The sequence below is a fragment of the Macaca thibetana genome, chromosome 5 (assembly GCF_024542745.1).
Source record: "Macaca thibetana thibetana isolate TM-01 chromosome 5, ASM2454274v1, whole genome shotgun sequence".
Lineage (NCBI taxonomy): Eukaryota > Metazoa > Chordata > Mammalia > Primates > Cercopithecidae > Macaca > Macaca thibetana.
In genome coordinates this window covers 68,784,039-68,811,173 of record NC_065582.1, presented here as the reverse complement: position 1 = coordinate 68,811,173, position 27,135 = coordinate 68,784,039, and the positions used below count along the sequence as shown (strand labels likewise).

General features: G+C 35.6%; 1 protein-coding gene and 1 non-coding gene across 10 annotated transcripts in view; one reads left to right on the top strand and one right to left on the bottom strand.

The window, feature by feature from the left end:
* The window catches only part of PRDM5 (PR/SET domain 5), a 224,802-nt gene that overhangs the window by 94,557 nt on the left and 103,110 nt on the right, over window positions 1–27,135 (bottom strand). For 7 of the 9 annotated variants that reach the window (XR_007726061.1, XR_007726059.1, XR_007726060.1 and 4 more), the window contains 7 exons: window positions 25,635–25,809; window positions 22,944–23,118; window positions 21,414–21,506; window positions 21,032–21,153; window positions 15,912–15,991; window positions 11,066–11,150; window positions 9,683–9,840 (listed from right to left, as the gene is read on the bottom strand). Coding sequence is in view for 6 of the 9 variants with exons in the window: in XM_050792631.1 (XP_050648588.1) it covers window positions 9,683–9,840; window positions 11,066–11,150; window positions 15,912–15,991; window positions 21,032–21,153; window positions 21,414–21,506; window positions 22,944–23,118; window positions 25,635–25,809 (888 nt within the window). In the remaining 3 variants the exon portion in view is untranslated. The remainder of the gene's footprint in view (window positions 1–9,682; window positions 9,841–11,065; window positions 11,151–15,911; window positions 15,992–21,031; window positions 21,154–21,413; window positions 21,507–22,943; window positions 23,119–25,634; window positions 25,810–27,135) is intronic. The other 2 variants (XM_050792633.1, XM_050792636.1) reach the window with 1 other exon arrangement.
* On the top strand, window positions 15,006–15,110 carry LOC126955806 (U6 spliceosomal RNA). The gene has a single exon (XR_007726100.1). It is a non-coding gene; the product is annotated as a U6 spliceosomal RNA (small nuclear RNA).

The following is a 27,135-nucleotide window of genomic DNA, read 5'->3' as shown; positions in this document are numbered from 1 at the left end:
TTATACCTTTCTTTGATGCTTGGATTTTCCACACTAAGTAGATAGCATTATCATAAGAAGGTAGAAACTATTTTGTTTTTAGAGCATCCAGGCTGGAATACAGGGATTGCTCCCATCTTCTAAAAATACTATATTCCTCCCTAATTCATTTTTTCTATTTCCAAATCTAGGATATAACAACTTGTGAACCTGACTTAGTTGCTTGATTATGAAAGAACTTGGGACAGCATAATGCCTTTTAACTATGTTCAACCAAAGCCACAACATCTAGATATTGGCCTAAAGTCAATGACATATTTTAAGTAGTAAGATGTCTGTGCATAGCCAGGTGAATAAATATTTTTGACAAAAAGGATGCCAATGCCACCATCTGAGTTGGGATGGCAGAGAATCCATGTATTCAATCAACTGGAAGACACTGAGAAGCCACCTCATTTAAGTAAGGCATAGTAAGATGCTCAAATGTTGCAGATAGAGAGCTTCTGTCTCCAAGATATATTTCACAAGTATCAGATGAAATTAAGCTTTTTTAAAGGTGTCTTATCCTTCAATTTTTCACCTCTAAAGAATGCCAAACTTTTCACTGATTTATTGATCAAATGATCGTTAATAACCCCATGATGTTCTGTAGAACATCCCATTTGTATGCTAAGTCACTGATGACACCAACATCTGCCAGTATAACAAATGAATGAGGACTATGAAATATATCTTTTTATATACCAACTCTTTTGCAGACATAAAAAATACATAAAATGTGTTGCACTATTTACAACACCTACTAGAATGTCTCAGAAATGTTTCAGAAGGTTTCTAGCATAATGTACATTAATTACCAGATTAATACATTTCTAGCCACACAGATCAAATATTAATTCCATGAGAATAAAATGAAATTAAGGATCATTTACAATTAAAAACTATACTACTGACTATCAACAATATATATTACTCCATGGTAAAAGTATTTCTTGGTAATGGTATTTCTTCTTTTGGGTATGTGCAAACCAATAAAACTACCTTAAAATTAGAAGAAACAACTAAAGATCAAATAAATTTGGAGAAAATATTCTAGAGGTATGTTTGCTAGAATGATTACTTTTAAAGAGTTTTATTATTGAAGTCTCAGGCTTCATGTCATAGTACATTACCGTCCCAGTGGGCCACACAATAACGCTAAAGCTACATAAAATGTACGTCATCTGGATGTTTACAAGGTCTGTGGATTAAATTTTTTTTTTTTTTTTTTTTTTTTTTTTTTTTGAGACGGAGTCTCACGCTGTTGCCCAGGCTGGAGTGCAGTGGCACGATCTCGGCTCACTGCAAGCTCCGCCTCCTGGGTTCACGCCATTCTCCTGCCTCAGCTTCCTGAGTAGCTAGGACTACAGGCGCCGCCACCTCGCCCGGCTAATTTTTTTTTGTATTTTTAGTAGAGACGGGGTTTCACTGTGGTCTCGATCTCCTGACCTTGTGATCCACCCGCCTCGGCCTCCCAAAGTGCTGGGATTACAGGCTTGAGCCACCGCGCCCGGCCGGATTAAATTTTTACTGTCCAATTTATAACTGGCTTCTTGAAAAGTACTCCTCCTCACAAAAATAAATTGAAACTGGAGAGATATTGAAGAAGTCAGTGTCTTTAAGCTCAGTACAGAAATGAGGAGCTCACACCACATAGAGAAGTTAAGGGCATGAAATTTAGGTGATGTTCCTACATAACCATAGCCTTGCAGAGCCAAGTCCAACCTTCCCACTGCTTCAAAGAGACAATTCCATCAGTACAAAGCCACAATGCCAGGGAATCAACTACTGAGTCCCCACAACCCTGATTAGGGCAAAGGGAAGTTGCTAATAACCATAGACTTTCAGATGAAGTTATAGAAGGTAGTGACACAGATTCCAAGTCAGGAAACTTTCCCCTCGACAACACTGGTAAGAACCATATCTCATGTCTCTAATTAAGGATGCTTCTCACAAACACTGCTTTGAACAAACACATGACCTCCCAGGCTGACTGACTTGACCATTAATTGAAAAGTTAAGCCTTTTTACAAGTTAAGCCTTTTCACAACAGCTACCACTTATTACAGCTAACGTACAGCATGCAGAACAGGTGTATTCTCTCTTCTACAAGATAGCTCCTTAAACAGATGGAAGTAACAAACATGTGGCTTCACAGAACTATCCAGATAACATACACCTGTAGCTTCACTCATGAAGATATAGTTTTCACACTCATCACAGTTATTGTACAGGAGAATTTTCTGCATAAAAATAGGCAGCCTAATATTAACAACTCATGTGTAACAACTCATAGCACTTGGGAGGCTGAGATGAAAGACTGCTTAAGCCTGGGAGGCAGAGGCTGCAGTGAGTCGAGATCATGCCATGGCACTCCAGCCTGGGTCCCTGCCAAAAAAAAAAAAAAAAACAGAAAAACACACACACACAATTTTACTCATCACTGATAAAATGTAATGAGAATTGCTTTTTAACTCTCAGACTGAAAATAAAAGACTAACAAAATTAAATGTTGGTGAAGAGTAAAGGGGCACTTTTATATACTGTTAAGAGAAAGTAGAGCTTTTCAGAAGGCAATGGGTAGGAACATCTAAACATAAAGTAGACTTCCTATTTGACCCAGAAATTCCACATGAGATCTATGCACAGAAATACTCTCAGCATAGTTAAAAAGTTTTATGTAAGAAGATGTTCACTGCGCTATTGTTCAAAATAGCAGTGGTTACAAAAAAAATGAGTAGATTTATATGAACCAATATAAACATCCTTCCAAATCATATGTTAAGGCAAATAAGTAGGTTCCTGAATGATACGTATGTGTCATAGTACCAGTTACTTTTAAATATACTTATCTCCCTGATGGGCAGCTGGAACTCTGTTCTTCTCCAAACTCACCTAAAAGATCTTCCTCTTACACAAAAGGATTAGTGTGAAATGCAAACGTTACTAAAGATTTTACAAGAGATATGAAGGAGGTGCCTTCTATGGTGGAATACTTCGCTTGAAAACTTCCTGTCTGATCTAATTTGAAATCTGATTTTGAAATCTCTTCTCAGTCTCAGAACATTGAGTGACATCTCATTCTCTCTTTTCCATTCCAAAGCCCACCTTTTCCAATTCTGACCCTCACCCTCTGGCTCTACCACCCAACCACCACCAACTCTCACTGCTATGGACTCAATGGTTGTATCCCACCAAAATTCATATGTTGCGTCTTAACCCCCAATGTGATGGTATTAGGAGGTGAGGCCTCTAGGAAGTAATTAGGCTCTAAGGGTGGACCCTTTGTGAACCGGATTAGTGCCCTTAGAAGAGATAGGAGAGCTTGCATTCCGTCTTTCTCCCTCATGTGAGGATGCAAGAAGATAGTCATCTGCAAACCAGGAAGTGGGCCCTCACTAGATACTAGATTTGCCAGCACCTCGATTTTACATTATCCAGCCTCCAGAACTGTGAGAAATAAATGTTTGTTGTTTAAACCACCCAGTCCAAGGTATTTTGTTATAGCAGCTTAAACTGAAGACACTCACCATCTCACCTCTAATCTTCTATGTGCAAACCCATTACAAACTGTGACCTAAAGTATATCAAAGGCATTGTAATAAAGATAAAAATTGTGTTTTCCTCAGTCTACAAAATATCCTCCAGTTAGGATCATTGGCCTTCATATATATTGGTACATGTGGTAATAATTAACAAATACTTTGTACAAACAATGTGTACAGTTTTTACTATATTGAGGAAAGTCACTCCACTGGTGCGGGGACTGAAACCATGGCAGGCAGGAGAAGGTAGCTGTTGGGAAGGTTCGCAACATGAGTTCCAAAACTGATTACCAGACATGCATGTATGATTTTAAAGTTATTTTCATAAGATATCTACTACAAAAGCAAGAAATATTGGAACCCCTGTATACTGTGATTGAAATGTAAATTAGCATATCCATTATAGAAAACAGTATGGAAGTTTCTGAAAAAGTTAAAAATAGGACTACCATAGCAGTCCCACTTCTGGGTACATCTTCAAAGAAAGTGAAATAAGTTTGTCAAAGAGACGCCTACACTTTCATGTTCATAGCGTAACAGCCAGGATATAAAAACAACCTAAGAGTCCACTGACAGATGAATGGATACAGAAAATGTGGTATATAGACACAATGGAATATTATTCAGCCTTAAAAAAGAAAGAAATCTTGTCATTTTTGGCAACATTAATGAACATGGAGGACATTACGATAAGTGAAAGAAGCCAGACACAGAAAGACAAATACTGCATGATCTCACTTACATGTGGAATCTAAAAAGGCCAAACACACAGAAGCAGAGAGTAGAACGGTGGATGCCAGGAACTAGGGGTAGAGGTGAAGGGGCAGGGGAAGGGAGGAATGGGAAGATGTTGGTCAAGGGATACAAAGTTTCAGTTACACAGGATAAGTAAGTTCTAGAGATGTATACTACAGCAGGGGGTCCCCAACCCTGCTACAGCAGGGTTACCCAACCCCACAATAGCAGCCCATAGCCTGTTAGGAACCAGGCCACACAGCAGGAAGTGAGTGGCGGGCAAGTAAGTGAAGCTTCTTCTATATTTACAGCCACTCCTCATCACTCACATTATCGCCTGAGCTCCACCTCCTGTCAGATCAGTGGCAACATTAGATTCTCACAGGAGCGCGAATCCTATTGTGAACTGCGCACACAAGGGATCTAGGTTGCATGCTCCTTATGAGAATCTAATGCCTGATGATCTGTCACTGTCTCTCATCACCCCTAGATGGGATCATCTAGTTGCAGGAAAACAAGCTGAAGGATCCCACTGATTCTACATTATGGTGAGTTGTATAATTATTTCATTACATTTTACAGTGTAATAATAATATAAATAAAGTGCATAATAAATGTAATGCACTTGAATCATCCCGAAACCATCCCCCTGCCCAACACTGGTCCATGGAAAAACTGTCTTCCACGAAACTGGTCCCTGGCATCAAGAAAGTTGGGGACCGCTGTAGTATATCATTGTGGCTACATTTAGTAATTATGCATTGTATACTTGAAGACTGCTAAGAAAGTAGATCTTCATTTATTTATTTTAATTGACACATAAAAATTGTATCTATATGGTATATGACATGATGTTTAGTGAAATGGCTAAATCAAGCTAATTAATATATCCATTATTTCACATGCTTATCCTTTTTTTGTAGTGAGAACACTTAAAATTAACAGAGTAGATTTTGGATATTTTCACTACAAAAAAGATAACATGTGTGACTAATGAATATATTAATTGGGTGGTAATCATTTCACAATGTGTGTGTGTGTGTATATATATATAAACATTATATTGTATACCATAAACATATACAAATTTCACTCATTATGCTTCAATAAAGAAAAAATATAAGTAAAAAATATTGTTTTAAATTGTACATTGCTATCTCATCATCCACCTAAGAAAAAGAACAATTAAAATAGGGCAAGCAATTTGCCATTAGCTAAATAAACTTTGGATAATGATCTATATCTGTGGTTCCTTCTGTGAGAATCAAATCCTGCATGTCCCTCATAACGTGCACAGCTCATTGTGAATGTGCTTCTAGCATACAAAGATAGGTGATTTTGTACGATATAGCAACACCTTAAATGAATGGGTACTACCTGCAGCATCACTGAAGAGTAACCTGATGCAAAAGCTGAAGGAAAGAGTGGCTGGGCTCTAACTGTTGAGTGAATATCACTCAGTCTCCAAGATGTCATCTTTCCAGGAAATTTTCAACAACTTTTTTTTTTAACTATGTTAAACTTACACCATATGTTTTGGTTTTAGATTCTAATCCATGATATTTTTAGGGAGAAACTTGTTACTTTCTTTAAGGTCTAATAAAATCTATACCAGGCAAAGAGTGAACTGTATTGCCTTTTAAATAGTTTGACTATGACCAAATAAATAATTCTGACTCCAAAATCTAACACACATACACACATAAACACACAAACACATGTATTACTCTATATTTTCTATTCTATTTTTTTTTTGTTTTTTTAAGATGGAGTTTCACTCTGTCGCCAGGCTGGAGTAGCGCAATCTTGGCTCACTGCAACCTTCACCTCCCGGTTTCAAGTGATTCTCCTGCCTCAGCCTTCTAAGTAAGTAGCTGGGACTACAGGCGAGCACCACCACACCCGGCTAATTTTTTTGTATTTTTAGTAGAGATGGCATTTTGCCATGTTGGCCAGGCTTATCTAGAACTCCTGACCTCAGGGGATCTGCCCACCTCGTCCTCCCAAAGTGCTAGGATTACAGGCATAAGCCACTACACCCAGCCTTCTATTCTATTTTTTAACGGCCAGTCATCACTCAGTAAATCGATTTCAAGACCTACAGAGCAGTCATGGCCCAGAATTTGAAAAAGACTTGATGAGACATTAAGGCCCAATGGAATTATTCCAGGAGAAGTTGTGACTAGATTTCCTCATAAGCCTCTAAAGTTTCATCCCTGGAAGGCTATGTAAAGGGTCAGGAAAAAAGATCATTTATTTGAATAGACACACACCTGTCCCCCAGGAGCTTGTTTGTGACTTCATCAGGGCAAAACCCCTCCATACTCACTTCCGTCATCAAGCAAGTAGTGCCAGCTCTGGGATCCAAGATGGTTCAGTACGTCTAAACATGTATCCTACAGCAGGAGGCGGGAAGCACTATACAACTTACCCACATTTTGCTTTACATTATATTTGACAGGGAACACAATGGAGAGTGAAGACTAACTGAACGGTTTCTATCTCCTCTGGCTCTGAAACGCTGGTTCAATTGTGATTTAAAGAATCAAAGTATATTTGAATCAAGATCAATGAGTTTTTTTAGCCAGATCCTAAAATACAACTGTAATTCAGATCAAATGATTGTCAGAAAAAATGGAGAAGAAAAAGTAACCTATTAAACCCACATAACTGGCAAGATGATGAAATAAATGAGTAACTAAATTTTCAAAATAAAAACCACCCCTTTAAAATTTCTCTATATGCTGGCCAGGCGCTGTGGCTCTCGCCTATAATCCCAGCATTTTGGGAGGCCAAGGCAGGCAGACTGCTTGAGGTCTGGAGTTCTGGACCAGCCTCGCCAATATGGTGAAACCCTGTCTCTATTAAAAATAGAAAAATTAGCCAGGCATGGTGGCACACACCTGTAGTCCCAGCTACTTGGAAGGCTGAGACTCAAGAATCACTTGAACCTGGGAGGCAGAGATTGCAGTGAGCCAAGACTGCACCACCCCACTCCAGCCTGAGTGACAGAATGAGACTCTATTTCAAAGAATAAAAATAAATAAAATATATCTATATGCTATCATAATCACAATGAAAAATAATATTCCATTTTTCAAGCAAGTCTGAATGTTAAAAAAGAACCAACCCAAAATAACTCAAATAAGTATAATAAAATATATATAATATACTCAAAAAAGAAAAGAATAATTAATTAATTTAAAGTAATAACCCTCGAGCATACTAAAAGATAAAGATCACACTGACTCTTAAGGTTTTTTTCTGATTTCTGTGGCATATCCTTACTTTTATGTTTCCCAACTAGCCATTAATGATTATGATGGAAGAAAAGGTTGATCTTCTGTTTTTACATGATTCTTGGAGACTATTTCAGGTATTTTCATGTAACAATGCCAAATATACGCTAGGATCATAACACAGTAAGAAATATATTTGTCTAGTGCAGAAGGATTGAATGTGCTTTCCAGTTTGGAAATTATAGGCACCATTGTTTCTATGCTTCCCAAGACATCATTATTACTTTTACATGATTTATGGCTTAAAGCATGAGAGATGGTGCAAAGATCCTGTGCCAAATTCCCATATGGCATATAACATGAGCCAAACTGTGAAAAACTCATAAATGTGGATAGATCAGCTTCATCAAAGAAAGGAGTAAGAGAGTTCCAGAGACTAAACAGGAACTAGCCAGATAATTTTTTATAGTCATGTAATTCCAAAGCAGCAGTAATGAACACAGTCCTGCCCCGAATGTACAATGCTTGAGGTAAACATAAAGATGGTAAGGAAGAAATTAGGCAGAGATGACTTAAGACACTATAATCAACAGTTTATTCTTTGGTAAATCTGCCGTTTTCTTTCTCTTTTTGGACTAAAGTTGAAATTGATATCATAATTTTTAAATGATTTCAAAAGAGATAAAATGAAGTCTTCGGAAGTATCCCATAAATATTATAATAATTATAATCCTCACGGAGCATAATAACTGAAAAATATGAACAAATTATTTTTAAAAGATCATATACATGTTATTTAACAGCATGCTATAATACATCAACTAAAATCAATTAGCAAATATTTTGTATATCACAAAATGTTTTTATATGCATTTCCAAAATGTTGAGTATCTTTGGACAAATTTCCCGAATTCAATTCAAGCATGATGTATTATCTACATGATACATTCTGAAACAAGAACTTGAGCAAAGGTAAAGTATAAGAAATGTAAACCAAAATCAACAGAAGAAACTAGGACATTATATTAATAACTTGAAGAGAAAGAGAAAGGTAGAGAGATCACACAGAAGGAAGGCAAATAGTTAGTTGTTTTAGGCATGGTTAATGCAGATAAAAGGATAAAAAGCTGGAGAAGTAGGCTGAGGTCATGATGTAGAGAACTCTGAATGACAGGTGAAGGTGTACATACTATTACATATGTAGGCACTGGCAATCTACTTTTAATATTAGAGTATGAGAGTGATATACCAGAGTGATGCTTTGGGATGAGCTGCCTTGTAGGATGGATTGCAGCAGGAAGTGATAAGTCTAATTAGATGAATATTAAAGGAATCCAGAGGAGAAATAATCAGGATGTTGGAATGGTAAAGGAAGGGATGACTGTGAAAGTGATGAGATAATGTAAAGGGTAGAGTCTTTACATTTGGTTTCTAATTTTATAAAGGGACCAATGCTGAATAAAGAGACTAGGATAATGATATGCTTCTGTCATTAAGAGAAAGAGGAAACTCCAAAAGATAAGCTATCTCGGGCAAAGAGAAAGAAAAAACCATTCTGGGGCATGCTGAATTCATTATGTCGAAAAGATGCCCAGTTATAAATGTGAGTCTGAAACTTGGGATTAAAGAAAATAAATCATTTGGAATTCATCAGTATGGTGTTGATAGCAGAAGTCATGGATGTAGTTGACATTTCTTAAGGAGAGAGAACACAGAAGAGGTTCACAGGCAAAGGATCCAGCATAACCTCCTGAGGGGAAATGAGGTCAAAAACGTTCAGAGAAATTGGCAGAAGACCTAGCAGAGCATACAAGGATCCCAAGGATGAAGGGAATTTCAAAAAGCTAATGTAATAAAAAGCATCAAAGTTTATGGAAAGAAGGAAGAGAATAAAGACTTTGCAATTAGTAAATCCCATAAAATTAATCTAATAGCTTTGTTAAGAAAAACTAAGCACTCTGCTTATAAGGACAGTTTCAAAAGAGAATGAAAGACAGAAAGGAGGTTGTGAGGGTTTATGGCCCAGGTGAGTGATCTTCTCTAGTTGTTGCATTATATACAGTAGGCCCCAGATGTACAAAAGCTTCATCAAAACATAAAAATCACACCAGCAAATTCATAAAAATAATAATAATAAGCTTTTACCTTCTTATGATTCTTGTAAACATTTCTGTGGGCAAATCCCTTTCCACAAAGTTTGCATTTGTAAGGTTTGTCTTCACTGTGTATTACTTTGTGAGCACCCACTTGATCAAGCCTCTTGAAAGACTTATTACAAATCTCGCAATTATAGGGTCGTTTTTCTATTAAAAAAATGAGTGGAGACAATCTCATATCGATATAAAGGTAAAGCATAAAAGAGAAAACACCCTTACCTTATATTGCTTCTCATGGTAAGTAAACTAAAGCATGGTCAAACAACTAAAAAACATCTACCATCCACATAATAGACACATAAATGTGTCTATTCCCAAATGAAACATGAGCTTGTTCTCTTACAGATGTATTTTGAATTTTTAAAGTAGCATAGATATAAAGAAAAGGTTTAAATTCAAGGAAGGAATCCTATTTCCAGATGAAAACCATGCTGATATGTGAGAGTTTAAATCAGGGTCAGGGCCCCGAATGCAGAAAGTGACCTGACAGGGATGTAGGTAAAGAACAGAGCTGCCTCCCCCTGGGGCCACAGAGGCCTCATGGAGGCAGAGGTTCCAATGCTCAGCAGGAACCAGACATTTAGATTGGTATGTAAAATCCATATTTATGCAATATCCATATAACATTGATACCTAAATAAAAAATATACAATATGAATCAAGTAAAGCATACCTAAAAGATAATAGGTTTTGATCTGATTTTAATTTACTAAAATATTCATATGTATCAACAATGTGCATATTCAAAAACATTCTGACTTCAATCGCCTCAAATTATAGATATCTTAAACACTAGAGACTCCACAAAGTAAATATTATTTTCAGAGCTGAATTTTTAAATTTGCATTAGTAAAACAGACCTATTCCTAAGACTTGCTTAAATGAAACTACCGCTTTAAAAACTTACATACTCAAAATGTATTTATAGATTTCTTACTAACATTTATTAGTAACTTAGCTAGAATGTAAAAGTATCTAGAAATACAAGAATTAAAATTTTTGAATATCTACTAAATGTCAGACACTCTGCTAGCACAGTACCTAAATAATCTTCACAGCTAATATGAAAGGTAGGCATCAGTATCCCATTTCACAAACGAAGAATAAAGAAACTGAGGCTCAAGGAGGACTAAGAGACAAATTACATGGTGATTCTGAAGATCTTCAATATCATCTACTCTAAGCACCTTTGCTCTGTAAATAAACTGAGGTCTAGAGTATAAAGTAACCTGTTCAGAATCACATGACTAGTAAATGTCCAAAGTCGAATTTATAGCTAAGGCCCCTGATTACCACTCTTATAGTTTATAAAAGTGACAATGTAATTCTTTTGTAATGATATCACTATAAACAAAAAAAGTATATAGTTTACCTGAGTGGGTGATCATATGACGTTTTAGCTGATTAGCTGAAATAAATTTCTTCATACATTCTTGACAATCAAATATCTCATGAATCTGCAAAAGATTAAATAGACAGTTAAAAACTGTCAAAGCCTAGTAAATTACACAGCTCTCAAGCAAAAGTGTAAACATGTGAACAGCTGCTACTGCAATACCCAAACTATATATTATAGTTCAGCCCTAATTAGTTCACACTAACCTATATACACTGAAAATGCAATGGACATAAGTTAACTAATAAAAAATATCATTTGAGACATAATATTCATAGTCCTTAAAAGTATAATACAGCTATCCTATTTAGTACATATTAAATTTATACTCTGTAATAAAATTATACCTAATATATAATAACTCTTCTGTTAGACACAAATTTAGACTTGGAAATATGTAGCATGCAGTTAATAATATTCCCTTTACAGTAGCCAACAATATTTTAAACTTAAATGTACATAGTACAGAGCGCAACATTAATTACAGTAAAAGATCAGAAAATACAGGATTCAGAAAAGCATTTAGTACACAATAAAAGTTTCACATGAGCCAGATGCAGTGGCTCACATTTGTAATCCCAGCACTTTCGGAGGCCAAGGCAAGAGGATTGCTTGAGCCCAGGAGTTCGAGACCAGCCTGGACAACAAAGTGAGACCTCGTCCCTACAAAAAAACTTTTTTAAAATAGCCAGGTGTGGTGGCATATGTCTGTGGTCCCAGCTGCACAGGAGGCTGAAGCAGGATGATTGTCTGAACCTGGGAAGTTGAGGCTTCAGTGAGCTGGGTTCATACTATTGCATTTCAGTGTGAGTAACAGAGTGAGACTCTGTCTCAAAAAAAAAAAAAAAAAAAAAAGTCTCACATGATAGGAGGACCACAATTTTTAAAATGAGGAAATCTAGTCAAAGGATCCAAAGTAGCAGACATGCAGGATGAATAACTCTAAAGATCTAATGTTACAATTGATAATAGCGTATTATATTCTGGATTTTTGCTAAGTGAGTAGATTATAGTTGCTCTTGCCACAGGAGGTAAAATGGGTAACTATGTGAGATAATGCATGCATTAATTTATTTCACTAAAATAATCATTTTAACTATATGTGTATCTCATGACATTATGTTGTATAACTTAAATATACAGATAAAATATATTTTAAAACCACAATAAGGGGGGATATAACTTTTGTAAACAATTGGCTAATATAAATATTAAAATTGAATATTAAATTAGCTATTTCCCTCCCAGACACTAACATAGAGAAACTGGATAGGTGGTATGAAAAGTAGAAGTCTAGTTTTTCAGAAACAATGTATTCAATTCTAAAAGAAATATATTACATATCATATCAGATTAGAAATGTTGATCATCCCAGTGAACAGCAGCATCACACTATGTTGTTGAATACTCAGAAATGGTTGTGGTGAAGTCATGTTTTTGTCTGAACCTCATTAAAGGTCCAGCTCACAATACTAAACCCCAGAGAAGTAAAGGCCCTTGTGCAAGAAGCCAAGACAGTGTCTCTGCAGAATAACTAAGAACAACGGTGCAGAGTGAAAGATCTAGGCAAAAGTCCCTGAACTGGTACAGCACATGAGTAATGAGTGGAGGACTCGGCTGGCCCCTGATAAATGGTTCTCTTGATCTAAATGGCCATAGAAGGCCTCAAGGCAGGGAAACAGATGCTGGGGCAAGGCTGACAGATCCCAGGCCTGCAGCCCACGGCTTAATTCAATACCCAAGCACGTGGCAGGTCAAAGGCTGCCAACCGGCCTCTGTTTCTGTCAGGTCTGACTCTTGGTGAGTCATTAAATTCAGTTATGTAAAGCAGGGGAAAAGTAGAGAAACAAGGCAGAAGCCAAAATATGCCATTCCACAAGAGTCTGACTTATCTCTCCTACTTAGATCCAATGGCATCTATGAGGGGATATCTGGAATCCAAAGAGTCCCTTTAGAAAGCACGGGGGATCTGTATGACTGCCTGCACAAGCGTTTGCAATGCTAGTGCCCCACAGCACACAAGAAAAACTTCCAGCCTGAGGCATGTTAAAGGCAGCATCTTCTATCATCAAAGACTTTCACAGTGGCTTCAGTGAAACACCTATGTTTGAGGACCAATGATATGATTCGTAATGTTTATTTAAAGACAGTAAAAGCAGATTTATATTCTTAAACTCTATGTTTCTGTAATATATAATATATAATTTTATAATGACAAGATACTCTAAAGAGATGTCATACCTTCTGAGTCATATATAAATGAAAAGTTTTGTTTTCATTTTTAATGTTAAATTTCTATTGATATATAAAATTATAAAAATTATTCATCCATATATAAAATGGAAATTGTTAAATGAAACACTGTTCATTTGTTTCATTTTTAAGTGAAATATTGTTCACTTCTCAATTCTCATGGCTTCAACGTGAAACACTTTTCAAGGCTGAATTGAACTGATATTCCCAAAATTATAAAGGGAACATCTACTATACATTAAAGCATTTTTGCATTGACTATCTCATTTATAGTGAAAAATTCAAGCCAAAGCTATTTTCAAAATTCCTTAAAATGCTTAATAAAAAGATCATACTTAAAGTGAAAATGACAAGTAATACTATTTAATTATGCCAGATGCTAAATAAAGTATATTTTTATGAGATTTTATAAAATTTACAGTATACCAATTTGGAGGGTAATATTTTAAAATTTGAACTCTAAAATTATTTTCAAGAAGAATCATAATATACCTTATCATTATATGAAATAATATACAGTAATTTAAGATACAAGACCATACTATAATTTGGCATTGTCAGAAAGCATCATCTACTGGCAAGGTGAAATACTGTGACCAAACTCTATGAGACGTTAGACACTCTCAACTATAAGAAAAGTTGCGGCCCGGCGCGGTGGCTCAAGCCTGTAATCCCAGCACTTTGGGAGGCCGAGACGGGCGGATCACAAGGTCAGGAGATCAAGACCATCCTGGCGAACACAGTGAAATCCTGTCTCTACTAAAAAAATACAAAAAACTAGCCGGGCGAGGTGGCGGGCGCCTGTAGTCCCAGCTACTTGGGAGGCTGAGGCAGGAGAATGGCGTAAACCCAGGAGGCGGAGCTTGCAGTGAGCTGAGATCCAGCCACAGCACTCCAGCCTGGGTGACAGAGCAAGACTCCGTCTCAACAAAAAAATAAATAAATAAATAAATAAAAGTTGCAACTGGAGTCAATAAAAGTTGCCTATGGATTTGGAAAGGCTGAATAGTGAAGGACTATGGCTGAAATGCAGGAAGGGCTGCACTGAGCTAGCAACTTACTAACATTCTGCAAAGACCACTCAGGAGGCATGAGTTATAGTTTCTATATTCCATTACCATCACATAGGAGTTTCTGATGCCTGATGATCTGTCACCGTCTCCCATCACCCCCAAACCATCTAGTTACAAGAGAACAGGTTCAGGGCTCTCACTGATTCTATATTATGCTGAGTTGTATAATTATTTCATTAAACATTATAATATAATAATAATAGAAATAAAGTACACAATAAATGTAATGTGCTTGAATCATCCTAAAACCACCTCTCCCCATCCCCTGGTCCTTGGAAAACTTGCCTTCCAGGAAAGTGGTCCCTAGTACCAAGAAGGTTGGGAACGATTGCTCTATTTGGTAAAATAGCTTAAATTTCAACCTCTAAGATTTAAATGGGTCAGAAAAATAAATCATAGAATTATAAAAGAGGATGCTTAGAAGATATCTATTCCAGCAGACTTAATTGTTTTGTCTCTTCAAAAGATTAACTGCTTCAGTCATAAGGGTTCTGCTTCAGAAACCATAAGGTGATGGGGAAGGAGGAAAAAGGACCTATAAAAGGGTCCTCTGGATTGGCATTCTGTGCAAAACTTCTTTTAAAAGCAGTCTCAGTGCCCATTTTAGCAGCATTGAAATTGGAATGTAACAAAGAAGATTAGCATGGCCTCTGCACAAGGAGGACACACAAATTCATAAATCATTCCATATCTCTAAACAATCTAAAAAGACTGCCACTTGAAAACTGAAAACCAAAGAAAAGTAGTTTCATGGTACATAGAGAACAAACAAACAAGAGAATACTGATCAATTCAGTGTCCCGTTTCATAAATGAGAGAAGAAAGGCCTAATGTTACATGGAAGGTTGGTGACAGAAAAAGAAACCCATTACCCTGATTCCTGGTCTGGTGCTTGTCCTATTATTTCTCCTTAAGGATCAAAATCACTAAACATACAAGATATAACAGTCATACCAACACAATAATTTAGCTACCTCACATGTTATAAGTTAAATCCACAGCACATGGTTGGAGCTACTGGATTAAAAATCATATAAATTTTAAGTCCTGTCAAATTACTTTGTAATACTTTATATATAAACAGAGATAAAAATTCATTTTACAAACCATAACAAAAGTAAAATTTTATTTTCACGAATACCATCTCCTTCCCTTTTGTAAAAACTAAAAGAAAATATCTTATGCTCGTAGCTATGCTAAAAGAAACAATATGTGAAATTAAGAATGATCATTTACATCTTTGTTATAATAATAAAATATAGTATGCATATATTGGACCTTGTCATGGCAAGAGCAAAAATTAAAACTACATTTTAATTCTATTTTATTATATATTCTATTAAACAGTTGCTAATGTTGTTAGAGTTAACAATTGCCATTGATTTTTCAGATTATCTTTTCACATCAAAATAATGTTAACTTTTATACTTACTCTAAAACATATTAAAATTGTTAAAGATAGATATTAAACTGTGGTGAATCTTTATCTTACTGACCTTTCTATGTTCCTGTAGGCTTGATGCTGAAGAACACTTTTTATTGCACACTGAACATATAAGCTTTTTCTTAGGATCTCCTAAAATAGAAATAAAATACCATCACGATTTAAAAATGAGACTATTAAGAGGAACAACAAATAGTGTTTTGAGGTGATATGTAAGTTCATCTTCATAATTTAGAATTCTAAACTATTCAGTGTTCTAGATATATCCATTAAACTTAAAAGAGTAAGTTATATTTTAAATCTTCTTTTTAATTATTTTTTAAATAGAGAAAAGACATACAAATTTACTTAACATGTATATAGGGGAGCCTTCAGAATAAAGACCCAAGCTCCCAAGAAAATGCAGAAGCTTATATACCTTTTCAGAATTTTTGTTATTATGGGTACATAATAGTTGTATGTATTTTTAGGGTACATGTGATGTTTCAATATAGGCATGCAATGTGTAATAATCACATCAGGGTAATTGGGGTATCCATCATCTCAAGCATCTATCATTTCTTTGTGTTAGAAACATCCCTTCTGTTTTTTTTTTTTTTTTAGTTCTTTTATTTTTAAATATACAATATATTCTGTTGTTTTATTTTTAAATATACAATAAGTTATGTTGACTATAGTCACCCTGTTGTGCTATCGAATAATAGATTGTATTTATTCTAACTATGTTTTTACACCTATTAACTATCCCCATTTTATTCACCCCTTCCCTGCTACCCTTCCCAGCCTCCGGTAACCATCATTCCATTCTCTATCTTCATGAGTTTAATAGTTTTAATTTTAGCTTCCATATATAAATTAGCACATGTGAAATTTGTGCAGCTGTGCCTGGCTTACTTCACTTAAGAAAATTAGCTTTACCCATTCTCTCATTGATGGACACTTAGGTTGATTCCAAATCTTGGCTACTGTTAATAGTGCTGCAATAAACATGGGAGTGCAGACACCTCTTCGATATACCGATTTCCTTTCATTGGGGTATATATCTAGCAGTGGAATTGCTAGCTCTATCTTCAGTCTTTGGAGTAACCACCATACCATCGTCCACAGAGGCTGTACTAATTTGCATTCCCACCAACAGCATACAAGCATTCCCCTTTCTCCACATCCTCTCCAGCATTCGTTATTGCCTGTCTTTTGGATAAAAGCCATTTTAACTAGGGTGAGATGATATCTCACTATAGTTTTGATTTGCATTTTTTTCTGATGATTAATTTTGTTGAACATTTTTTCATATACCTGTAGGCCATCTGTATGTCTTCTTTTGAAAAATGTCTATTCAGATCTTTTGTCCATTTTTTAATTAGATTATTTGATTTTTTCCTATTGAGTTGTTTGAGCATCTTATATATTCTGTTTATTAATCACTTGTCAGATGGGTAGTTCGCAAATACGCTCTCCCATTCTATGTAAAAGCTTTCTTTTTAAATTTGAGACATCTTCACAGTTTCATATACCATTTTCTACATATATAAAACTGGCCTTTCACTTTTCCATGTACTAATACTATATATTAGTAAAAGAGAAAATGAAATATCCACAAGGAATTCAAATCAAAATTAAATTTAATCAAATGTTTGTAAAAGAAAAAACTAAATTAATTCATAAATTGATTGTGTTAATTCTTCTATATTTCAACTGAATATTTTATTTAATCAGCTGAGTTTTTTAAGATAGAATTTATAGACTATTCTTCCCAGCACTAGGGTCCTATAAAATATTTAAGTATATGCTTTTCAAATTAATGTTAAGAAATAAAGTACAATAAAACAATATATTGGCAATTCATACTATTACTCAAAGCCCAATTCTGTCTTCTTATGTAGTGATTATGTTTATAGTAGCTCATTTCATATTTAAAATTTCACAGTTGTTATAGAAATGAAGAGGCAATCAAACATTATTAAACATGATATAATAAGAGTATCAAATGCACCACAATGAATAACCATAAAATGTGTTTTCAACTTTTAATTGGTTGATTTCAAATATACAAAAAGTAAGCATATAGTATAATGAATCACCATCTATCCATCACCTGGTCCCAGCAATGACTCACCATGACTATTCCTGCCCCAATCTCAACCCCATTCACTCCCCCACTTCTCTGTATTTTGAAGCAAATCTAAAACAAGTAAAATCAATATTACAAAATGATTTCATTTTATTATAGGACTACATTTATGAAAGAGAAATACACTTTTAAATGGCAAATAGGAATTTTTGTCTTATTATTCAAGATGCCTATTCCATTTAATGTGCTGCTTTTAATAGGCTATGACAGCCAAGAAAATGCTTCTTAGTGATTGAAAAGTAACATGGCTACTAAAGGAGAAAATTCTCCCAGGCAAAATGAATATCTGATAGCATATATTTGGTCATCACTTTCCTAAACACCACTAGGAGAGTCACCATTCAGAAAGAATATTCCCTCTTTTCCAGCTCCTACTCGTTGGGATGGTCCATCTTCCATCGACAATCCTTTATTGCCCTGTCCTAGCCCTCATAGCAACTGTTCTTTGATAGTAGTCCCTACTCCTTCCCATTGGGTGGGTCCGAGAAGGAGAGAGGAGAGAACGAAACAGATTTCTCCACCCACCACTCTCACTTTACCCCTGCACTCCTGACACAGCTCTGCTGCCAGGTATCAAGGGGAATACATCAAACCCTCATCCCCACTCTTCAATCTTCTCTCTCCTTTTCATGGCTTCTCCTCTACTTCGCCCTAGAAGAATCCTAGCTCCTCTGAGAAGACACACAGGAAAAATGTATGACTATTCATCTGAGAATGTAAATAAATGTTATCTCCCATAAATGCAAAGTCTCTTTGTCAGCAACCATGGAATCTAAGCAAAAGAGAAAGATGGGAAGTGATGAGGAGCTTGGCCCCCTGACTCTCTGTTTCCTCTTAAGTAACTATGAGGAGCCTCATCACTCTACCAGCTCCCCTGGGCTCATGGATAACAGCACCTGCAAAGCTCTAATTAGATGTTATACTGTCTTAACTTCCCTGTTGAGGTAAATCTGATATTTGACTTTCAGATTTAAACTTTCAAAAACATTTAGGAACACATTACTTACATCAGTAGGCCATGTGAGGAAATTAATACAACTGTACTGAATACACAATCACTTAAATACTCAAGTTTCAACACACTGTGAAGCTAAGTATGCTTCTAGGAGCTGGTCTGAGAACCTAGCTACCACATGTTATGGTTGCTATGGAAAAATGTGATCCATATTAAAAAAATCAGCTTCTCTCTAATCATCATCCTCAATTCATATCACCTTAACAAAAAAAATTTGCCATCAAAGATCTCTTTCTTTGAGTGCCTTGTCTTTCTATAATAAAGGATTCTACAAGCATGTATATGAGAGCTTCTTTGTTTACTATCTCCAATAGGGAATATTCTTTCCTCAAATGCCTGTGTAGCCCAGAGAGGAAAGGGGAGAAGCAAGAGACATCCTATGAATGAGAGAATGACATCATGTACCAACCCCAGTGAAATACATGGCATAGTAACCGTTAGCTAAAATACAGCAAGATTTTACACTTTATATGGTCAACAAATAAAAAAAAATTATAAAACAAGATTTCCTTTTATGAATTATTTCCTACAAAATCACCATAAATTTCCAGAATTAGTAATATTACAATATGCAAGGTCAACTACAAGAAGCCTCAAAGAAATTGTGCTTATAGCACAGCCTGAAGACCACATGCCCAGTAAGAATGAAAGTTTCCAGAGTTTCGTATGCATCTGGTTTTTCACTTAGTTCAGCAAACCTAAACTTTAAAACTGACATGAAAGTTCTATTACAATTTATTGCAGACATAGATGAAGAAAATTAAGAATAGCATTTTAACTAGAACAGCATTGAAAATCAAAAAACTATGAAGGCAAGTCTATCAAAAAGTTATGCTTGCCTTTTGCAATCATAGGGAATATCCCGGTATACTGAATTCAGAAAAAATGTCATCTTCCCTAAGTCAGCCATGTATTCTTCAAAAGGAAAGAAAGAAACCAGAACACTGTAAAAGCCTAGTGAAGGGCACCAAGCTGGAGGTGCATTTCGCAAGGCCCTACTTCCACCACACAGAGCTTTCACCACAGGCTGCACTTAATATGCAGCCCAAACCAATGATGGAAAGTTGCAGCTAGCAGTTGTTCATACTAGCCTCCTAATACTTTTTGGACAATGAACAAATATAGGATACAGATGCTGGTTGCAGATTATCATCTTCTCCTGAATATAAAAATAAACAACTGAAGGGAGAAAAGAAATCCACTTTCCCCAACATCCAGAGACACATAGCTACCCACTTCCCAGAAGTCAAGGCAAAAATAAACACATGAACAAAGAATATGAATAGAAGAACATACAGGGTTTCATAAATCTCAACCTCCTTTAAGGAGGAAGTCTACGGAGGTAAAAAGACAAGAAGTAAAAAGTTAACTGGGACAATACAGCCATCTGTTCAACTCACTGCAATAGATTTAATCCCTAAGCCAAAATATATTTACTGACAGTATACCATGTGCTAAGCAGATAAACCTAAAAGACAGTCAAATTTTATATTTGTTTTACTGTTTAGCTAGCTATTAGATGAAATTCAAATAATATTTGTTTTCTTAATCCATACATATTCAATTCCAATGTCAAAATGTCTTAGCAATTTTCTCTAACTTAGGAGAACTGTAAGTATTTTCACAAGTTGGATTTTACTGTAAAAATAATAAGGCAGAAGGACATCACTTAATAATCATACATTTTAACAATTTATAAAAGAAATGTCATATGCTGAAACATTTAAAATTCTTACTTAGAAATATTAATTCTTAATGCACCTGACCACCCAAACATAACTAGACTCTAACTAAGGCTTACAGTTACAATTAATTCAGAAATGGGAAAAAGAATAAATGCTGCTAAATTCAACTTGAGAAAGAAATAGTGTTCAGTGAAAGAAAAAACTCCACTGCCAGCACTCCACATCTGTGTGAAACACAATGGAAAAGCCAGCTCTCTCCTCAAGAGTGAGAATTAAAAACAGATCGCTGTGGCCTGGGGAAAGGAAGCCCCTTCGGAAACGACCCTCCAATGACTCCTCACCAGTGTGGACATTTTCCTGGTGTCTTTTCAGGGCATCCTTGCTCTTCAGCCTCTTTCCACAGCTGTCAGCCTTGCACACAAACCTGGCATCCCCCCGGCAAGTCTCCTGGTGCTGCTCAAAACTACAAGACAACCAGCAAAGCGGAACAGGGAGAAGAAATGGTGAAGACATACCTACAAAACTCTAACATCAGCAAGATTTTGTAATACATGCTCCCTAGTAGAGTTTTGGGGTCATTCCATGCATTACCTATGCAGGTAAGAAGAAAAGCATTTAAATTCTGTAGGTATGTGAAACTGAATTACTAAGAAGCATGAAAGTGTGCATGCAAAAAAATGACCCACAATTATATAACAGCCATTCATAACTCAGACACAAAACCTCGATGCTGAACTGAAGGAAGAATTGCAAACAGAGCACTGAAAACTTCGCGAAGACTCCTTCAGACTGCTTTTCGCTGTGCACTGAAGAACACTAAAGGGAAATAGGAAAAAGAGAAAGAAAAAAAACAAAAACTGGAACTCTAAGACAAAAATGAAACTATGCTAACTCTGAATAAAGTCACGTTCGTGATCCTTTTTTTCATTCTGTCTTTTGCCTTTTTAAATTTTTAGTAGTACCTTATTTAACTCTAAGCTCCTGCTCAGCAGGGTGCCTTTTGTATAAATATATAATACAAAATGCAATAAAAGCAAACTAGAATGAAACTTAACATCTATTTATTTAAAAGCATATAGCCCTTGCTTGTTTTCTTAAGAATATACAATAGAACTTCTAAATATGTAGTATCCTGCTATTATAAAAGTTCTGAAACTCTGAACATTTAGTAAGTTTCAAGCACAATTTTTCATCTCAATTTTTATAAGCAAAAGTTGATGCGTATAATATTTATAGTCTTAGTATGAAATGTAGCATATTTCAGAATTTTAGTTCAATGAAACACAAAAATGTAACATTAAAGCCTATGTTAAAGATTTCCTGCTCATAAGTAAGGTGACATTCTGTTAAAATGAGAAGCTAAGGTTGGAGAAAGAAAGTAAATGGCAGGATGGCAGCACATAAGAGAAGAGAAAAAGACATATGTTGATGAGATGGGACAATTTATATTACTTTCATACTGGAAGTCATTGGCTTCAACAAAATGATAGTCTACAGTTGTATCCAACATGTAAATATGCTTTTAAATTACTTAAAGTCAATTATCTGATTAAAATTAAAAACTTTAATGAGTAAAAAAAAATAAAACTTTACAAATGCATGTATCTACTTTCTCACTTTTAATAATTTCTGATCCTGTAAAATATTTAAATAAAGATAATTTTATGTTGTTAATAGAAATTGTTAAAATAAAAAAGGGTACAGAGCTATGTGTGGGATCATCTAATTCATCATATTGTTATATCCGGGACCTATGCATCTTTAAATGATTCCTCCAAAGTTGTTCTCAAATAAACAGTGCTTCCCAAAATGTCCAGGAATTCTTTATACTTTGAACTCTCCCCATTTCTTAAACTTTTATTTTAACAGATTCCAGAAGCAATATAAAATGTAGACAACTAAAAGTCTGTTACCTCGAAGGAGTAACTAAATTAGGCATATCTGAATTTCAGATTAAACCAGTAAGTTTGATACATAATGGCAAATTATTAAATGGACAAAATCAATTACCATAAACAGTGTTTACGTGTTAAAATTCGTAATTTGAATATTTCAAATATCAACATACTATACTAAGAAAAGATGAGTTAATGACAATACCAATGTGAAATGCTTAATCTCTCACTCACACAAAAACATGCGCGTGCACGCGTGCACACAAACACACACACACAGGTTAAAAACTGTGAGTTAAGCCAAATGGAATAAACTGTGTTAGCTTATAATTTTAAAGATATTCTTTAATATACGCACTGTCTTTGCAAAGCCTGCTTAACTGGGAATTTCTTCCCACAGTTCTTGCACTTAAATTCTTTCTCCTCTGTGGGTTTCTGATGCAATGTCTGAAGATGCTCAGCAAGAATATCCTCACTGGTAAAACTCGATTCACATTGAGGACAAGCATAGTCCTCTTTACAGCCAAGGTGATCTGCACATTTACAAGGAAGCATATTCATGAGACAAAAATTCAGAGCCAAGAAATGCTAAGTTTTGCTCTCATTTTAAATTAATTAATCAATTGTGCTTAAAGATACCATATGAGTAAATTCTTATTATCACTACAAATATTAATAGTATTGGCCACAAAAAAAATAATAGCAAGTGTTACTAGAGAGAAATACATTATTTTCAAAATCACTTGTCTTTCAGCAAATTAATACAAAGTCAAATTCCTTATTTAATTCATCCTATAATGTTAACTTTTCATATCAAAATGTTAAATTAGAAAACAAAAACTATTCCTGAAATTGGTCATTTTTAGCTCATTTTTACCTTCGCAAGGAGAAAAATCCAACTAAGGCAAACTATATTGAATTACCAAGGGGAATCTCACATACGTGTAAAAAAAGACCAAGGTCATAAAAACAGTGCTGATTAAGCTAGTAGAGTGGGTTAGGCTACACGGTCCCATGTAGACCGGTGCAGGTCTGACCAAATTTCTCAGTGTGCTATTTAAGTAACACATTTGTTTCTGATTATGAAATAAAATTAGATTTAGAAAACGTAGAAAATAAAAAACACCAATAATCCCATCATGAAGAGACAACTGTCATAATATTACTGGCAAGCCTGACTTGCCGTTAGTGCATACATATTCTATGTGCAGTCTAAGAAGAGGTAAATTTAGGATCATACTTTATATACAATCTTATATGTTTCCCCACTTAACATCTTCTCAAGTCAAATGCTGGCGTTTTTTTAAACTTAAAGTACCACAATTTATTTAACCAAACTCTTCATTGTTAGACATTTGGCTGGCTTCTTTGTTTCTTTTGCTGAGTTTGAGTTTATTTTGTTTCTTTGCTTTTCTAAATAAAACTAAGAATTCTAGAATAAAAATAGCCACAATACAAGTGCTTGGTTCATACGATTCTGTTTAACTTTCTGTTGATTCTTTTTACAAAGATAATGAAAACTGGTACTTTAATAACTAAAGCAGAAATCAGGCAGTAATAGGTAAGTAGATGACTTATTTTTAAATTAAAATAATGGACAAAAAAACTTGCCCTGAGGACAACAGAGAAAAAATAAAATACAAAAATAAAGAAAATACAGAATAATATAGAAATAATTCCCATCACCCAAAATATGATATTCCAAATAGCATAATGCATATAAGCCTGTCCTTATCTTCCCCTTAAATAATTCAACTAAAATAAAGAAACAGAAGCATAAGCTGGCAATGGTGACAGAATGTTCACACTTTCTCAGCCAGTAACATGCAGTTAGCACAAAAAAAGTATAGGAAAAGCTTACTACCACTTTGACTAATGAAACCAGTATCACTTCTGAAGTGGCTTTGCTCCACAAAATGCAAAAGTACTGTATAGTAAGTATCAGCCTGCTATGGTCTGAATGTTCATGAATCCCCAAAATTCATATGTTGAAACTTAAACCTCAATGGAATTGTATTAAGAGGTGGGCCCTTCAGGAGGTGATTAGGTTATAAGCACCCTGTCCTCATGGATGGGCTTAATCCTTGTAAAAGAAGCCCAAGAGAGCTTGTTTGTCCCTTCTGTCACATGAGGACATAGCTAGAAGGCACTATCTAATTAGAAATGAGCCCCTCCCAGACACCAAATCTGCTGGCACCTTGACGGACTTCCTAGGCTCCAGAAATGTGAGCAATAAATGTCTGCTGCTTACCAAGTATCTAGTCTAAAGTATTTTGTTATAACAGCCTGAAAGGATTAAGATGAGGCCTATTACAAAATGTGAATACCTACAGCATCAGTCACATATCCCTTAAATTTCCCTTAGGAGTAAAACACAATAACATAGAAACAAGGCCAATAAGAATTGATTATTCCCTGGCAGTTAACAAGCAAGTGGCTGCAGTATAGACTGAGGAAGGTGTGACCTACGGTCACTGAAAGTTTTTGGGAATGACACTAGGGTGACCTAGCAATCCTCCAGGCTTCTGTGATCAGAACAGAAAGACATGCCAAGAAGCTGCAGGTTCCCAAAAGATCCCAAACAAGAGGAATCAATCCCCTTCGGATCCAGCAAGCTCTCGTGTAGCTCACTTCCACACTCACCTTTTCCCATATGCAGATGAGAAAGTAAAGTCTCAGAAAGTCAGCAACTTGCCCAACGTTACAAGACTGATTAGTGGCAGAGTTAGGGCAAGACTACAAAAATCCTCATTACTCATTATCCCAACGTGCCAGTGAGAGCAGTGAGAGCCAGGAGCTGCCCCAGCAATGCAGACCTGCCTACAGCCTAGGCAGTCCTATAGGGTACATCCATCACCCATCCCCAACATACTTTTCCCACTGTAAGAAAGATGAGCCCACCACAGGATACCCTCTGAGAATAATTTTGACAAAAACTAACTTTATTTGAGAATGCCATATTACAAGGCAACTATAATTCAACCACAGTTTAAACTACATTTTTTCTACAACTTTTCTTCTCCCAGATCACCAATTAAAGACGCAATACCTTTTCTGCCTGCTGTTGATTGTCTTCTAGAATTTTCAACTTCCCCTTCTTTGATGACTGTCATAATTTGCTGTTCTTCCTCATCAGCCTCCATGTCACTATCCAGGTAGCCAATCAGAAGCTCCGTGTCTGTTTCTATATCTTCAACTGCCAAATAGAAAATGTTTTCTCCTTCCTGAAACAAATTTTTTTTAAATGCTGAACCATTCATTTGTTTCTGATAGTAATTAAGAAATAATTTTAAGACACATTAATAGAGTACTATGTGTGCATGAAAAGTTATTACTACTTTTTTTAAATTTCTAGTTGATCTAGGCGCTGAAAAAGGCAGGTGGCAATATTCAGTTACCTGGCAAGTAAAATACAAATACATATGACAAAAGGGTAGTGACATTTATACATGTCAAATGAAATATGGATAATTATGTCCAGTTTTCAAAGTGAATTTTGCATCACTAACTGGCCTTATGCAAGCAATACTTTGTGGTGGCCTATAAATGCAGTTGTCATGAAACACTGTTATTTACACATGCAGACAGAGAGCAATGAGGTATCAATGATTTTGTTATTATTAACACTAACACAAAACTTAAAAAAAAAAAAAAAGCCTTTCAAGTTCTAATATAAACACAAACCAGAGGAAGTGTAAATAAGTTCGTTCCCTGAAAGAATTTACTGAAACCTGGTCCTGATTTAGAAAAAATAGTAGACATCTGGGAAGTTCAAGGTGTTGACGGAGCCATCATGTGTACCTCACCTCTTTGGTCTCTCTAAATCCCACTGAAATGACAGACACAAGAAGAAGAAGAAAAAAAAACAAAGTCCACCATCAACATATCAAGGTATTCTAGAAAGTCCTAGAAAACAGAAATCAGACATAGTCAAAATAATAGATAACTAATGCAGAGGAAACCTCGACCAATAACAGACAGAAGAGGAATGCTACAAAGGACCTTCTTTCCAAGGAAACTCCAGAGAAACTTCACACTTGGAATCAACTGATACAAAAACCACGCTGGGCCTTGGGCCAATCACCAGGGAAGCCAGAACTGAGGCTGTCCCCAGGAGAAAGCACCCAGAATTGCTCTCTTTTACATAGTTAAGGATTTGTTCTGGGAGGGTTCCTAGTGAGGCTGCTGAATATAAAGAAAAGCAAAACAGAGACTGAATTTATTGAACCTTCATAGTGGCAAAGGCAGGAAAGGACAAAGAAAATAAGCTCCACCAATGAATGAAATTCAATAAAGCACAGAGCACAGAACAAAGCCTTCTTTCCTTTCGCAATGTCACAGCACTTATGTTTAAAAGGAGGAGGAGGAAGACAAAGGAGAAGAAGTGAGAGGGGAAGGAAGAAGAGAGAGGGGAGGAAGGAGAGTGTATGCATGTATATATTTATGTATATATGTAAACACAATTAGAACCTTCATGAGAAATCGCAAAGACATGCATCAAATTGTTTACACAGCTATTTTGAGGATGGGAGAGGGGCCATATTCAACAT